Source organism: Carassius carassius, chromosome 4 (assembly GCF_963082965.1).
Source record: "Carassius carassius chromosome 4, fCarCar2.1, whole genome shotgun sequence".
In the NCBI taxonomy this organism is placed as follows: Eukaryota; Metazoa; Chordata; class Actinopteri; order Cypriniformes; family Cyprinidae; genus Carassius; species Carassius carassius.
The window spans coordinates 33142540-33160272 of NC_081758.1; the positions used below are offsets into that span (position 1 = coordinate 33142540).

Here is a 17733-nt window from a genome sequence, read left to right on the forward strand (position 1 = left end):
GCTAGATATGGGACGGAGGGCTCCCCCCCTCTCCTGTCCTGGACTCTCTGGGAGTCCCTTGGGTGACTGTGCACTGTAAATCCTGGGCGTTGCTTCAGGTTTATTGGTGTGTGATCCTTGCGCGCACGGCGTTTTACATGGGGTTCCCGTAGCGTTTTAGCTAAGACGCAGTACGAGAGAACTCTCGTAAGACAACGTACTCGATTACTAACGTAACCTCGGTTCTCTCTAGAAGAGGGAATGAGTGCTGCGTTCTCTGCCGTGCGTACGATTCACTCTGGTTCGCTTCGGCGATGAAATAAATCAGGTGAGTCAGCCTTTTCGAGCTCCTTTTATAGGGTTGGGCCTCACCTGTTTCGGTGGGATGTGGCATGAAGGGCGCGAAGCGCCCTAATTGGTCTGATATTGCATCAGCCTGCGCTCGGTAGGCTGTGCACTTGCCGCAGAGCAGCCAATGAGCGAGCGAGCCGTCTCGCCTATGGCTGTGTGCTGCTGCAAATGCGCTTTACAAAAATTCAAAATTAAGGATAATTTTTTGCTTCAGTATTTCGTGAAAAGAGACTTTTCCCGTAGCGTCTTAGCTAAGACGCAGTACTCGTTCCCTCTTCTAGAGAGAACCGAGGTTACGTTTTATTAGTTTTTTTAGTTAACTAATTGCTCATTTTTTAAGCAAAGTTCATTCAACATGAGAGCCAATAATGTAAGAGACAGTAAGAAGATGAAAAGAAAAACAGGTCCGGATGATTTAAAGGAACCTGGGAAGAAGAGAAAACAAAGGATAAAAAAGAGGGGAAGAGCAGCGCAGTGCAGAAATTAGATGGTATCTATCTTAGTGGCAGGTACTTTGCTATACTGTACTGTACTATAATATACTATAATATAATATACTATACTGTACCACTACTATACTAGCATACTATTTACTAAATCAAAATCACAATACATCATGCCATTTAGACTTTTTTTTTCATTTTATTAATTAAAATAAAAATTATTTTTATCTTAGCTTTTTTATTTTACTACTAAATGTTGCTTAACTTATATAATTATTACTTCACTGAGCTTATTTTTAAGCCATTGATACAGCAACTTCTGTAAACACCTCAGGTGTCATAATGGTCGCAGGTGCAGCTGTAATTTTACTTATCTGTGTGCCCCATGCTCACTCACATATCTTCATTTAAGTCAAACATTGTTCAGTTGGCCTGTCCTCTGAAGGACCGCGGGCATTTCAAGGCATCTCAAGTAATTTTAATTTGTAAGTGGTGGAAAGTGTTCTGACATTTTGATTTGTTCACTTGTAATTAGTTCGTCCATTGAAACCGTTAGATTTTCCCACTGATTAGCATACATGAGAGGCATGCATTATTGCATTGACGGTTATCAGCCAATCATAATATGGGCATAATTGTATAATTCATACTACACAGTGAGGCCGTGAGGTAATTACTTATGTAAAAAAATACCTACTCAACAGAGTATTCGATTTAGGATGCAGCCTTAGTTTTAGGACGTGTACTAAACACCTCACCTCAATGTAGTCAAAAGTAACACTGCCTTGCTTTTTGAAATAGAAACTTTACCCACTTAAATGTTTGACAGTGTTACTTTAAACATTATTTCTCGTACATATTATTATCATTATTATTATTTTTTTTACTGGGTTATTTTCATATTCCAACATATGATTTTCTCATCCACATTTGCATAAAGAAAATAGACAATTTTTATGTATGTTAATATATATTAATGTTCTTGACAGATGCACGTTTCTGTCTCATAATTTACACATTTTATATTTACATTTCAGAAATGAAGGTTAGCAACAAGATTGTGTTTTATAATGTGTTTTTATCTGACCCACAGCTCTCAGTGGTAAAGCTAACTCTACAAAATCTAAAGTGAAGCTTTCTAGTAAAGACAACGACAGAGAAAAAAAAATCAATCTGCCCATTCAACAGACTGGTATGAGGATGATAAAAAAAAAACTCAGATGGTGGCAAAAATAAAATAAAAATAAAGAAATAAATAGGAATGAGAAAGGACAACTTATGTTTAAAGGTGAAGTTAAGAATGTTTTGTGCTATAAGTTTGTAATTTAATTACTGATTTACTTATTTTTTTATTTTTCTGTTGTTTCAGATTACCCAGAGTTCACACCTAACATGACTCCTAAAGAGGTTTTACAGGCAGGCAGTTTTTACCTATTTCAGGCCCATCTACTACAGTATCACAAGTATTGCCTTGTCCTAATACTTACACTTGTGGTCTTTGCACTTGATCACTTGACTACTTAAATGACGTATTTCCTGTACTTGGTCCAAGTGTTCAAGTGAGGATGAAGACCACAAGTGTGTGTAGAACTTCATTACCTGATGGGACACACTTGCAAGTGTTTACAGAGTTAAAAATTTTATTTTCAATACTTTACATTTTTAAATAAACGTTTAAATGTCTGTTCAGTAGTCCCTATAACAGATGACACAATTTAATTTCTGGTGCCTCTAATTAAGTGATAAAAAGCAGTTGCAAATGATGCACAAAATAAATATAGGCTACTCACCATTGCACCATTAAAACATGTATCACTTTGTTTTACTACCAAATTATATGTAATATTATTATTAATATTTAACTTACATTGGAAAGGTTTCCGTGAAAAATGGGACCTTATCTAAATAATCTAAAAAATATGAATAAAAATCTAAAAAAATAATTAACCCCCTTCAATATTAAATTTCAATAATCACTGTTACAGCCAATTGGTTTTTAAAGTCACATAAATATATATGTTAGATCTAATGTGTGGTTAGTCCATATTGTGACAGAGCTGGTGAGAGGAAACAACTCTGAATGTGTTACGTGCTCTAATGACTGAGATTAGCTGCAACAAACAAATGCTGTCTGGGCGCTTTACTAGACACTTTTACCAGACCCAAAAATGCGATTTTTGGCAATCAGACTGGTGTAAGCCATCAAAATGAGAGTCCAAACAGCTAATGAAAACCTCATAATACTCCAATATTTAAATTCAGCCCATTGCTTCCAGCTGAAATACTTGTCCACCATTCATAATATTGCTTTCTCCAGTGAAAAAGTCATTTCGTCTAAACCAGAAGAGAAATATGCCTAGATCAAGCACAGTTTACAAGTGAAACAGTCCAAAATTAGATTTAAACAAATATGTTGGTGGATTTTGATGTGAGAGGACAACAGGGGATGGACTTTTTCAATGGAGGAAGCATTATTATGGATAATGGATGATTGTTTAAAGTAAAAAAAATTAAAAAAAATAATAAAAATAAAAACTTTACTTATGGATTGTTTCTAACAAACAAGGTTTTTTTTTCTTTTTTCACTTTACAAGATGTTAATTGATGGAATAGAATAGTTCCATTTAAATGAACTATTTTACCTTCATTGAATGTAGTGTTGCTGAAAGGTAGTAAGTAATGTTGAGTAATGCCCATCAATCAGCATGTGCTTCAAAGATGTTTTTGCACTATAAATAACATTTTGATTTTCATGCAGGAATAAGCTGGTTGGCCAAATAGTCCCTTGAAGGCTGAGAGACTTGTTCATTTCCCTTATACAGCCCCTATTTTACAAATAATAATAATGCAGTCATGAGATGGTGTGATGCACTGAGTGGTTTCCACATTTTTAAACATTTAAAATGCATGAAAATAAATTTTTATCACTTTATCACTCTTGAAATGACCTGTACACTAAATAATCTATCCCTCATACTTACATAACAATAGCAGTCTATTTATTTAGTGGTCCAAGTTGAAGTCAGTATGTAAATGAATGACAATATGGGACAAATATAATGTAATTTAGTGGCGGCAGGTGCTGTGCGCTGCCAGTAGATGTACAGTCAGACAAAACGATGTGCACTGTTATTGAAGGCGCGTACAGTCGTGGGAAACATGTTCTACAGTTAAAGACATTATGCGACTCGACGAGTCTGTGGAGTGCGCGTCATTGAATCAGTGTGCTCAGTAATTTAGAAATTGCTCACAGTTCCAGTTCTTTTCAAAAACAGAACCGGTTCCCAACCCTACTTATAAGGCTGTAATTGCTTCCAAAGGTGCATATACGCTATGAAATATAAATTTGCATGGTTGTGAATACTTATGGAAATGTATAATTTATATAAATTATCATTATAATTTAGAACTGTAATACTTTTGAAGAAATCTGTTTTCACTTGAACAAGTCCAACTATTTTTGAAAAGGTCAGAAGAAGAAGAAATAGTTTCAGTTTTTTACATTTCTGTCTCTCCACAGGTCACACAGTGAGGTTGGTTATGCGATTACATCTCTAACAATTGTTATGCACTCAACTGGAAATTTGTTTTTTTTTTAACGAAGCAACTTTTAAAAGATGTTTGGCAGGAGCTTCTCAAAGACTGGTTGGATGGACTAAACATCTCTAAATGGGTTAATCATTATCATTACATTTTAATAGTAAATACTTTTATCAACGTTACCATAAAAATTTTCACGATGAGTGTCTATAGCACAAAAAAAAAAAAAAACCTGAATGCACTCCCTTTGTGTGTATGATTTATTCCTTTGACTCATCGATTTGCACAATTTTCATTGTAGATCACAATGGAGACCTCAGTTCAAGAACTGATGTGTATTAATGCTTCTTTTTATAAAGATCATTAACATGAGCTTAACTTAACATTAAGCCTCATGTTGTTTTATGGAATATTTTATGTCAGCAGATTAACTGGTTATTTGAGTGGTTTTATCCCTTTAGTTTGATGCTCGGGGCTATAAGCATGTGATAAGATTCTCACACGAAAGGAAACCATGAACTTTTATGCATCTACAAAACCTCGCTTGCATTGGATAAAAATGAATGAATAGTTGATAAAAGCTAGATTGCAACAAGCCTTCAGTCATTCACAGTTGACAGAAACATGACATATTCAGTTCCAACTTGGAGCTGCTGTAGTTTGCTTGTATTTGAAACAATAATAAATATTTTTTATTTCTAAGCCATTTAATACTGTTGTGAGTTTTTTCATTTAAAAAAAATAAAAGATAAAAAATGTGGGTTTATTTCAGGTGGCTTCACCCACGTACAGGGAAAATGTAAACACCTATAAGGTAAAATGTGGAGGCATTCTAGAGATGTGTGAAAATGCAGTTGATGGATTGTGTCTAAGGATCCATGGCTGGTTCCAGTGGTACTGCAGGCAAGAGCTGCTGCAACTCACCTTTCACTACCGTTCAGAAGTTTAGGTTTAAAAAATGTCATTCTTTTATTCAGCAAGGATGCATTAAATTGATCAAAAGTGGCAGGAAAGTGCCACAAAATTACATTGTTGCAGGGAAGTTCCATTTCAAATAAATGTTCTTTTGAACTTTCTATCACATAATCCTTGCAGTACAATTGTTTTCAATATTGATAAGAAATGTGTCTTGAGCACCAAATCAGCATATTAGAATGATTTCTGAAGAATCATGTGACACTGAAGACGAGTCTTTCACATACTCATGTTTTGTCTTCCCAGCAGGTTTTACCAGGGCAGGTGAACACAATGTCACAACTATGTTCTATGAGTTCACTACTCGTTCTGTGATGTTTTATGGTATCAGTTGGTTTGTCTCACTTTCTATCCTATTAAATTACATTTCAGAAATGTATATGACGATGATATATATATATATATATATATATATATATATATATATATATATATATATATATATGTATATATATATATATATATGTATATATATATATATGTATATATGTATATATATATATATATGTATATATATATATATATATATATATATATATATATATATATATATATATATATATATATATATAATTAAATAAAATAACCCCCAGTTCCATCATATATATATATATATATATATATATATATATATATATATATATATATATATATAATTAAATAAAATAACCCCCAGTTCCATCACTTCAGTTACTTATTTCCATACTTAATAAAGTTCTTGTCATTGTGTAAATAATAAAATAAATTAATAATTAATAAAGTTAAGGTGCGTGAGCATGACCGGATAAAATTTGTAAATTGGTTCATTTCTTTTAATTGAAATCAACACCGTCTTTGAAAATTGCGCTTCCTTTGCTGAACGCTGGACGGCGTCAGCCCAGCTCCAATCTTTTTATATTAGCATTTCTCAGTCTACGCCGCTCACTAACTTGTTTTGTCGTCATTTCCTACGTAAAACAACGAATTTGGCCTAAGTAACTGGGTTTAAAAACGACTGCATCCAATGAAAAATTACAAACACGTTAACGTCATTTTACTGACGCGGAATTAACCAATCGAAAGCGTCAGAGCGTACACCGGAAAACCCAGCACCAGCCAATGAGCAGTTAGATCAGGCAGCAGGTTGAGGTGTACGGGGTTCAGCCCTTCTCCTCTTTGTGATCAAGCTGCGTGTGTTACTGGAGCGGATTATACACGCTTATAAAAGGTACTAGACGTTTGTATCACTTTTATATTGTATGCATAAAATGCATGCTTTTATTTATTAATGAATATGTTTGTGCATATGAGCTGGAGGCGAGGCCGGGCGATTTGCCGTGTTGAGCGTTTCTGTCCGGCTCAGCTCCACTTTGCAAACCCATACAAGCTTATTAATGAATAAATCAGACAATTAATAATGTAAAAATGCATGCACTAAAGCCTCACTCGCTAATGATAGTAATCCGAGTTTAAAATCTGAACTGTGAACAAAACATACGTTATCGTTCATAACGAAGCATCATTGAAAACAAAGACACCGAAATTGTACCCATCAATAAAGAAACCACGCTCTTCATGAAATGTTTAAACACTCATTAATTAAGGCATTGGGCGTTAAATATGGTTCTCATTTCTTAATCAAAGTATAATTCAAATATGGTGCCCAATGATAAATATAATCGTATTTAAACCTTTGTTATCCTGTTTTATTATGTAAATTAATCAGTTTCATAATGTGTTGATTTTTTTCAGTGTCTCCTCTTCATGTGGCTTGGCCAGTGTAGATTTAGTCATTAAGCATTTCAGTGAATGTGCAATTAAATGATGCTGTAATGTTATTGAATCCTCTTAAAGCAGCCAGAACAACGTCCATCATGGCTGTTTACACTTTTGAATGAGCCTTATTCTCAGGTTTTAAAAACCTATGAATTCGAGTTTGTATTGATGGTTCATGTGCCTTAATAGATGCAAGGAAACGGAGGACTCCGTTCAGAGCAGCAGAATCACGGGCCGCCCCGACAGCAGACCAACCCCCAGCAGGAACCACAGAGGAAGCCTTCAGGAGCCGACAGCAATGGACAACACACTGATGCTGGAGAGCAGAGTAGCCCAAGTAAGCTACAGTTGTGTGTGCTGAAGAGCGTTTATGACATTTACAACTTCACGGTCACTGACTTGAACCTTCTCTCCTGCAGATGCTGCTTTCACTATAGACATGCAGAACTTCAGGAAGCCAGGTGAGAAGACCTACACGCAGAGGAGCAGGCTGTTTGTGGGGAACCTGCCCACAGGAACCACAGAGGAGGATGTGGAAAAGCTCTTCTCCAAGTATGGGAAACCTTCTGAGATCTTCATCAACAAGGAAAGAGGCTTTGGCTTCATCAGGCTGGTGAGTCTGACCGGACATCACTTTGAAATGAAGCAGATATTGACTGTTTATTTCAATGAGACTGACCTGAAAAAGTTTATTCATAACCAAAATTGAATTTATTTGTGGGGGGGGGGGTTAATTTTGTTCAACAAATTTTTTTTACTATGGTTTTCTAGATTTCTAGATTAGATAAAGTCTAGATTCGTTTTCCAACATTTAAGGTCCAAATAGGTATTAAATCGTAGCAGAAAATCCTAAATTGATAAAGTCATGGCGTTAAATGAAATTAATATCTTCCTCAGTATTTGTGCATTGTTTTCAGTATAAATGTCTAAACATCCTTAAATCGAGCTATAAACCTAAGATGCAAATTGAACTAATGAACACATTCTAAAAAACTGTTTTTTTTTTCAGCCCATTGGCAGATATTTGTTGTTTGATTAATAAACTCTCTTCATTTGAATCAATCTTTCATAAAACAAGAAATGTCATTTTGCTTCTCGAGAAAATGAAAATTGTGTTCCATTCAAATTATTCCTTAAAAATTAGTTCCTTATTCAATCTTAGTCTTAAATTCACCTTCATAAAACATGCAGTTTTGGGCAATTTTCTTGTTTTTTATTTGTTAGTTTTTTTCAATGATGTATCAGTTCTCAAACAACAAAGGACCAATGCAACTTTAACCCTGACCTGCTGCTCTCTTCTCATTAGGAAACAAAGACTCTTGCGGACATAGCAAAAGCAGAACTGGATGACACTGTGTTCCGAGGTCGCCAGATCCGTGTGCGTTTTGCGACTCATGGCGCTGCACTGACTGTCAAGAACCTGCCTCAGTTTGTGTCCAATGAGCTCCTGGAGGAGGCCTTCTCCATGTTTGGTCCGATCGAACGGGCCATTGTCATCGTCGATGATCGTGGCAGGCCAACTGGGAAGGGCATTGTGGAGTTTGCCAACAAACCGTCTGCCAGGAAAGCTTTGGACCGTTGCGGAGATGGAGCCTTTCTCCTCTCAGCGTGAGTGTCTGCTGCTCTCATCAGTTATTGTGTGTTAATGGTAGTTGCTTTACTTACTTTTAATAATTACCCCCAACCAACTCAGTTTCCCCAGGCCTGTCACCGTGGAGCCGATGGAGCAGCTTGATGAGGATGAGGGACTTCCTGAGAGACTTATTAACAAAAATCCAATATATCACAAGTGAGTTCATGTTCTAAAATGCATTACGTAAACAGTAATGTGCAACCAGATGGTTATCCATTCAGGTTTCCTATAAGCATGAGAATCTTGGAACTATTAAAAATACTGTTTGTCAGACATGGAGAAGAAATTTACTAAATTATAAAAAATAATGGAATATTGTGTAGTGAATATAATTTTTCCTAGATGTGCTCTGATTTTATTTATTTTTTGATAAAATTGCAATTGCAACCTTAATGAAATTTAAAAAAAAAACTGTCTCCAGTTAGCAAAAAAAAATTCATAGATGTGTGGGAAATTGTGACTCAATAATAGGATATCACATTGAAGAAGAGTTGAATAATGGTTAATTATTAAAAGTGTACATTTTACTACTTATTACGTGGCTACTCACCACATACATAAAGTGACACGTCTTCTGTCCATTAGAGAGCGTGAGCAGCCACCCCGGTTCGCTCAGCCTGGCTCGTTTGAATACGAGTATGCTATGCGCTGGAAGGCCTTAATGGAAATGGAAAAGCAGCAATTCGAACAGGTTGATAGAAACATCAAAGAGGCCCAAGAGAAGCTGGAGACCGAAATGGAAGCAGCACGACATGAGCACCAAGTCATGCTGATGAGACAAGGTGAGTGCACACAGGTTGCTATTTTTTGGGGATGGTTAACCCCAAAATGAAACTCCAACTTTTTTTTTTCTTATCTTTTAGAACAGAAATTATTATGTTGTTGTTGTCAGCTGAACACTTTTGAGTTAAAATATTTGCCCCCTTGGAATTGAAGTTAATATTTCAATCATTTAACACATTGCATGTTCACGGTTCTCTGGTGTTGGTTCAGTGGTCACATGGCATGCAGGGAAACAAAATAATAAAATATTTAATATTAAATCAATTGATTCAGTCAATTCAGGAGAAATGGTTTGTATCGATGTGATATCATGTCCACATTTATCAGCAGAAAATGCATTTGAAGCAAAAAAAGAATAGCAGTGCATTTATAAATACAGGGAAATAATTATGCCATTCACTTCACAACTTTGAAAGTTGTCATATTGCTGTTCTTTTCACACTACACAACTGTTTTTTGTCACAAATGTCAGTTCCAGTCAAAACACATTACACACTACAGGACTTGGATTGCAGACTAGATATTTAACCTGCTGATTATCTCTTGGGCATCAGTCCTTCTCTCAGATCGTGTCTTTGCTCATTTAAACACAGCAATCATTACTCAGGTGAACAAGCACCCATTTTTCTCTGATTTTGACCGTATGTCGACAGGCTTCATGAATTATCAGCGAGTGGAAAATCCTGGCTGAAATTGTGTAGTGTTAAAAGGTTAGTTCGCCCAATTTGCAAAATTATGACATTAATAACTTACCTTCATGTTGTTCCAAACCCGTAAGACCTCAGTTTATCTTCGGAACACAGTTTAAGATATTTTAGATTAGGGATGGGACGGTATGAAAATTTAATATCACGATTATAGTGACTAAAATTATCACGATTATCAATATTATCACGGTTTTGTTGAAACGAGATGAAAGTGTTCAAAAATAGTTGATGCTCACACTGAAAACATTTCAGCAAGTTTTATATTTAATAATCAACAAACAACTAATAAAACAAGCAACTCTATGCACTTAATTTAAAGAAAGATTAAATTCTGTGGCATTTCCTTCCTTACAATGAAAAGTGTAGAAGCATAGAAAAGCATAGAAAAGTCACTGACTTTTTTTTTTTGACATTTCCTTCTCGAAAAAAAACAAAAAAAACATTGTGCGCTGCGCTTGCGTCAGACTGTTGCTGGCTGGACATGATTTAATAGTGAGTTATTAAAACCGCGATAATCAAACACGGTTTTAATGATAATTCATTTTTAAACGATATTATTAACCTTCATTTTATCACGGTTATCAATAAAACCGGTTATCGTCCCATCCCTATTTTAGATTTAGTCCGAGAGCTCTCAGTCCCTCCATTAAGCTGTGTGTACGGTCTACTGTCCATGTCCAGAAAGGTAATAAAAACATCATCAAAGTAGACCATGTGACATCAGAGGGTAAGTTAGAATTTTTTGAAGCATCAAAAATACATTTTGGTCCAAAAATAGCAAAAACTACGACTTTATTCAGCATTGTCTTCTCTTCTGTGTCTGTTGTGAGAGAGTTCAAAACAAAGCAGTTTGTCATATCCGGTTCGCGAACGAATCATTCGATGTAACCGGATCTTTTTGAACCAGTTCACCAAATCGAACTGAATCGTTTTCAGACTCTCAGACTAAATCTAAAATATCTTAAACTGTGTTCCGAAGATAAGGACCAGTCTTACTGGTTTGGAACGACATGAGGGTGAGTCATTAATGACATAATTTAGATTTTTGGGTGAACTATCCCTTTAACTGTTATGCATTTTCCATATTAAAACATCTTGTTCTCAATTTGTCCCATCATGATTGTTGTTTTTAATACAAGTTATAAGTATAATGTAATATCAAGTTAATCTCAAAATCAAAGCCCTTGCACTTCCTCTAGCAGTTCTTGAACCCAAGCATAGTCAGGTGTACCTAAAATCAGATGACTAGTAGTTCAGGCAAACCACAAACTAGTTGATTTTAAGACATCCCTAGTCAGCAATCACATCAGTTTGTCATGTCTGTTTCTCTGTCTCTGCTTCAGATCTCCTGCGCAGACAGGAAGAGTTGAGGAGAATGGAGGAGGCTCATAGCCAGGAAGTCCAGAAACGGAAACAGATGGAGCTGCGTCAGGAGGAGGAGCGACGGAGGAGAGAGGAGGAGCTCCGTGCCCATTCTGAGGACTTGATGAGGAGACAGCAGGGGCAGGGAGGCAACTTCTCCGAGAAAGTGAGTGTGAATTCTCTGAGGTTTCCAAGCTTAGTTAGTGTCTGCATTTCTGAGGATTTTGAATTCATTGAAATTGTTTGTTTTTTCAGAGGGATCCAGACATGAGGATGCATATGGGAGGTACGAAACGGGACTCCAGCACACTGTGATTAACAACACTATACTCACCTTTACACTAATGAATTTTTAGCCTTTTAAATATGAGTGTCATAGCAAGAACACCTTATGCACCTCAGATTTAAAGTGGGAAAAAAAACCTTATTAGTGGATAATTTTGGCAGTGTACACTCAAAAATGAGGAGGTGCATAAATGCAGATCAATGAGGCCTATGTTCATTCAGTTTGAAAAAGAAATAAAAAAGCATGTGCTATTTATAATATAGAATACAGGGAAATTTATAAGCATTTTTTAGTATAATGGTCCTTTTTGACCAGAAAAATAAAGATCCCAAAAAGTAAAAAAATATAATTCTTTAGGGGAATTGTTATATCTTGGATGAGCAGAGTCCGTAAGCTTGAGTGCAGTGCGATAACTAGCATTTCAACAAAAATCCTCTGTGGGTCAAAATGAGAGAACACAACACAAGGGGAATTCTGTTGTTTTGCCCTACTTAAGATGTAGGCCTCATCTCCGGGTCGGTAATATAAAATACTAGATACATTCTTTCTTACTTGTCATGTTTTTCACATTGATTTTTCTCTCTTGGGGTAAAAGGTCAGGGAATGGCCATGAACAGGAACCCAATGGGTGGAAATACCACAACAGCAGGAGCTGCCAGCTTGTCTTCAAGTGAGGTACAGGTTTCTCAACACACATTGACATCTTTCAGTTCAACATGCAAAGTGTACAGTATATAAGCTTCTGTGTTTCTCTTTTTCAGCAGGGCTCTGCTGGTAATCCAGGTGGTCTCCCTCTTCCCTTCCCTCGTGCTGGACCTCCAGTTGACTTTGGCCCCAACAAACGCCGCAGATTCTGAGACCGCCAGCCAAACATCTGGTTTTTTTTTTTTATCATACTGTATTATATTTTTAAGTGCAAATTGTGGTTTTGTAGGACCTGTGTATGCATTTCACATTCACAAATGAATTTGTGTAGTCAAATGTTTTAAACAGGTTTAAGTGTACGTTTTAAGTTACTCTTAAGTTCTCACATCCCCAGCAGGAGAATTAAGGGACTGTTTCCAGAATCCAGCTGAGCCCAGTGTTGGGGTAAAGGAACCATTACGCTTATGATTTCTTACTGAAGATTCTTCATCTCTGTATGAGGGTTTATCTGTGCATGGAAATAGCTCCAGACTGGACATTCAGCTTTGTATATCCGTTTTTCTTTTTTATTAATTTCTTCTCTTTTGTATTTCACCCAGCAGTGACCTTTTCTAAAGTAGAGATTTGCTTTTGTCCATCTTGTCCTTTGCAACGCTTGCCTTTCTAGACAACTAAATAAATTCATAACTACATGTTACATACAGTCCAGTGTTGCTGGCAGCATTTGAGATTTAAATTTTGTGATTTGTCTTTGTGCAGCTGCTACAAAGAAAAAAAAAACTGCAGCTTTAAAGTTTAAAATGAAATTGTCAATGTCCTCAGTCACCATTGAACTCAATCACTAGGTGTTGAAAAGCATAATTAAAGTAGTCCCTTTTTTTCCCCTTATATCAAACAGTTTAGTGGCATATTAGAAGTGATGATGTCAATTTATAATGTAATATTTTTGAATTTTAGGATTTTATTTTTATACAGCTGTTAAAATTACTCAACATTGCTGTTTTTAAGTTATTTGTATGGTACAAAATTGTTCAAATTATTAAGCCTTTAGAAACTCTCTAACTGAAATTAGCTTGAGCTGTTACACATGCATAAATTTAGCCCATGCATGTGCTTAAGAGGAGTAGTAAATATGGCAACTGAAAATTAGACATTAAAAAGTCTATGGCTACAGGAAGATTTCAAAGAGTCTCAAAATTCCTGGAGACAGCCATATAAGTTTCAAATGTGTTCTACCAGAAAAAAAATATTTTTGACTACATTTTGATTTACTGCTAAGACTTATGGATATGCAGGATGACCCGAGTAAAGGAGTTCTGGAGGAATTTTTCATGAAGTGATGTAACCAAGCTGGATTTTTTTGCATCCATGGATCAGCGGTATATCTGGAGCAAAAAAGGCAAGGTTTATGAGCATAAGAATACTGTCACAACCATCAAACATGGAGGAGAGCCAGTCCTGTTATGGGGTTGCTTTGCTTTTATAGGAAGTGAAATCTTGACTATATGAAGGACATGGATTCTCTGAAGTATCAGGCCATTTTTACAAAGACTGTGATGCCTACGGTGCATACAGGGCCGGCCCTGACCAATTTGCTGCCCTAGGCAAGATTTTACCTGGTGCCCCATGCATCACAGCCCATTTCACCCTGTCATTGTGTTCATGATTTAGCATATATGTATATATATATATACACACACACACACACACACACACACATTACAGCAGAACTGTTTCCAACACTCATAATAAATCATCATATTAGAATGATTTCTAAAGGATCATGTGATAGACCGGATGTCACATGTGACACTGAAGAATGGAGTAATGATGCTGAAAATTCAGCTTTGCATCACAGAAATAAATGATAAAGTATAATAAACTGAAAACAAATTATTTTAAATTGTAATAATATTACAATATTGCATTTTTTTTTCTGTATTTTTGATCAAATAAATGCAGGCTTGATGAGCAGAAGAAACTTCTTTCAAAAACATTAAAAATAGTAATGTTTCCAAACTTTTGGCCTGTACTGTATCCCCCCGAAACTGTACAACTGTAGAGTAAAATATTAATAAAAAAGTGATAATAAAAATGCGTCTTAAAACTGACATGATTGTACAAAATCACAGTCTGGGGACTCAGAACTCAGAACAACTGCTAACATTAAGTTTAAGGTAAAAATAACTGCCATGAAATTATAGTATCTTACTCCTATGCAATAAATTGTTCTTTCACTACATCACTTTACCTCTGTCTTTATCCTCTTCTCTTCTTTTTGGCACTGTATCTATCGCAGACTATGCTCATTTATAATGTGGCATGTAAATTCGGCCTTCCGTCACAATCTGGAAACTTTCACCGTGTCTAGAACTGGCGCGAGCTGCCAGGCCCGTTTCTACGAGCTGTGTGTTAACAAAAGCAGTGCTGTCTACATTGGATGCGGCGTCGGGCACGCTACACAACAAATTACCAACAACTGATCGTGAGCGCGCTCTGTTTCTGACGCACTTCAAGCACTCGATGGGCGGGGGAAGATTGAAGAGCCGGACTTTTTTTTTGCTTTATTTGGTAGTATTTCGAATTAATGGTTTTTAAATAGTAGCCTATTATAAAAAAAATATGTAAAAAAAAAAATAAAAAAAAATCACTCGTTCACTGGCGCCCCTATGGATGAGTGGCGCCCTTAGCATTTGCCTATACCGCCTATACCGCGGGCCGGCCCTGGGTGCATAGACAAGCTTGTGGCCTGCTCAGTCTCCAGATTTAAACCTGATTAAAAATATTTGTTGTGATTTGAAGAAAGCAGTGGTAACATAAAACAAATATCAGTGATCTGGAAGCTTTCTTAAGCAAGGAATGGGTCAAGATACCAGTAGAGAGGTGTCAGGAACTTGTATGCACTTAAATGCAATGCTAATTTGAGGTTGTAAAGAAAAACAGATTCTTTACCATTTTTAATGAACCAACTTTAGAATCCCTCAAATGTTTATCAATAAACTTTCAGTTATAATTTATTGATGTCTTGTTTGAATAGTTGTCATGAAATTTGGTTTATGGCAACAGAATGTGTTTCAGGGCGAGGAAGTTAAATATATGTAACCCTGGACCACAAAACCAGTCTTAAGTCACAGTAGGAAATTTACAAAATATCTTCATGAACTTTACTTAATATCCTATAAAAAGAAAAATCAATAATTTTGACCCGTACAATGTACCCCATATTTGTAGCAATAGCCAAAATGATAAAAATTATTGATTTTTCTTTTTCTAGGATAAGTAAAGATCATGAAAATATTTTGTAAATTTCCTACTGTAAATATATCAAAGCCTAATTTTTGATTAGTAATATGCTTTGCTAAGAATTTCATTTGGACATTATGGTTATTGGACTTTTTTTTTTTTTTTTGCACCCTCAAAGATTCAAGATTTTCAAATAGTATAGGCTTATCTCGGCCAAATATTGTCCTATTAGTAACAATTTTATAACGTATTTATTCAGCTTTCGGGTGATGTATGAATCTCAATCTTGTAAAATTGACCCTTATGACTGCTTTGTGGTCCAGAGTCATATATGTGTTTGTGTGTGTGTGTACTGTGAAAAAGTCTTAAGCATTAGTATTTTCACAAAAAAAAATAATAATAATGGTTTTAACTCTACCTTAGACTCTACCTTAGTTTCACTTAACTAAAGGATTTAATTTCTACCTTTTGCTGTAGTGTGTCAGTAGGAAATATCAGTTAACATTTTCAAACATGCCATTAATTGTAATAATCCAGTGAGATTTTTGTATGCACAAGGAGTCTGACAACAGCCGGTGCTCTACACACAGAGATCTGATTTCACCATCATCCATTCCATCTGGAATTACATGAAAAAACTGAAAAAAACTATATATATATATATATATAGTTGGATCGTATGGATCGCATGGATCGTCTGGAAATGTACCTTAAAAATGTTAATTTAAATTACCATTACACTACTCCTCATAAAGATGCTGTTGCACTTGCACAGGTAAAATGCACAGTCAACAAAATGTTTTTGCCAAGTGCACGATAGAAATGTATGCACTGAATTATGTTCTTAGGGTTTCTTAAAGTCTTCTATGTAATTTTATCAAATTTAAGCCAATAAAACTCTTAAATGGTACAAGAAAGTCTTTATTATGACACCAGGGGATGGAAAGACAAGAATTGCGATATGGCTTAATGCGGCAAGTAAACTTTAAAAGGCAATGAATGATTTCTTTGAATATGAGTCCTGCACTTTTCAAGGTCAGGTGTGTGGAGTCAATTTAATGCCACATATATATGAAAAAGAATAAAGTTTTGCAAAAGAAAATCAAGTTTTGCAAAAGAAAAATTTAAGTATTGAGAAAAATAAATGTGCTTTTTGCAAATAAAAATCAAGAAATGCACAAGAAAGGGAAGTATGCTATTGCAAGAAAAAAAGTTTTGCGAAAAATAAAAGAATTGCAGGAGAAAATGAAGTATTGTGTAGAATAAAAGAGGTTTAGCAAACAAAAATAAAATGCTAAATATAGAAGTGTAATTAAAAATTAACATAGAGCAGCTGTTACTACACAGAGCTGTTGTTAACTGACAAGCTGCGCAAATCTACGTTCATGAACAGCTGCTCTGTGTGAAATCACGCACCTGATAGAATTTAGCTGAATAGAACCGGCTTTACTGACGAGATGCGCATTAATTATCAGACGATATTTATCTGCACCCCTAATTGTTTCTTACTTTATTTTAAGAGCCAAGTACATCTTGAGGATCATCATTAATACCAATAACGATGTAAGCCATGGGCATAGACATTAACAATGATATAATAGATGCAAAGATGACCCCTCTGCCCCAGTTCACCCTTAGGAAGTTTCTTATTTTTAAAGCCCCGAAGGTCAGAACTGTTTTTTTTTTTCGTAACAGAAATGGATTATTCTTTGCAGTGTAACTATATTCTTTTTGCCAAAAAAATGAAACATTCACAACTGAATCTTGTTCAGTTGCAGATCTGCAACTTCTTAAACTAAAATTTCACTGTTATAATTAAACATAGTTTAACAGCCTTCTGATTTCTGTTAAGTTTGTCAATCTGCATTTACCAACATATTGAATATAATGTTTTTTAAATAAAGCTATCACTTCATTCCCCAGGGTAAGACTGGTGCTTCAAAACAGAAGAAAACAGGATAAACAACCTCATCTTTCACCTGAAGGAGAAGAGAAAATCTTGCCATTGACATTCTAGAGAAAATCAATGAC

General features: G+C 35.5%; 1 protein-coding gene and 1 pseudogene across 3 annotated transcripts; both read left to right on the top strand.

Moving 5' to 3' along the window:
* The first annotated feature begins 685 nt into the window (after positions 1-685).
* Positions 686-5583, top strand: LOC132135739 (uncharacterized; annotated as a pseudogene).
* A 754-nt stretch (positions 5584-6337) lies between these two features.
* On the top strand, positions 6338-13156 carry LOC132139862 (non-POU domain-containing octamer-binding protein-like). Of its 3 annotated transcripts, none has more exons than XM_059548519.1 (10): positions 6338-6495; positions 7233-7380; positions 7463-7656; positions 8350-8651; positions 8737-8832; positions 9262-9458; positions 11510-11694; positions 11784-11814; positions 12410-12489; positions 12576-13156. In XM_059548519.1, the coding sequence occupies exons 2-10, from the start codon at positions 7233-7235 to the stop codon at positions 12669-12671; spliced, it is 1329 nt and encodes a 442-aa protein (XP_059404502.1). In that variant the 5' UTR covers positions 6338-6495; the 3' UTR covers positions 12672-13156. The 3 variants fall into 3 exon arrangements, with proteins under 3 accessions (XP_059404502.1, XP_059404503.1, XP_059404504.1); XM_059548520.1 differs by having other exon boundaries at positions 12579-13156; XM_059548521.1 differs by having other exon boundaries at positions 12410-12484; positions 12579-13156.
* Positions 13157-17733: the final 4577 nt, after the last annotated feature.

Excerpts from the sequence above, each read along its gene's own strand:
- LOC132139862 (XM_059548519.1), top strand. The coding sequence starts at position 7,233 with ATGCAAGGAAACGGAGGACTCCGTTCAGAGCAGCAGAATCACGGGCCG. Across the intron at positions 8,833-9,261 it reads AAAAATCCAATATATCACAA|AGAGCGTGAGCAGCCACCCC; the intron begins GTGAGTTCATGT and ends TCTGTCCATTAG. Across the intron at positions 11,695-11,783 it reads GAGGCAACTTCTCCGAGAAA|AGGGATCCAGACATGAGGAT; the intron begins GTGAGTGTGAAT and ends TTGTTTTTTCAG.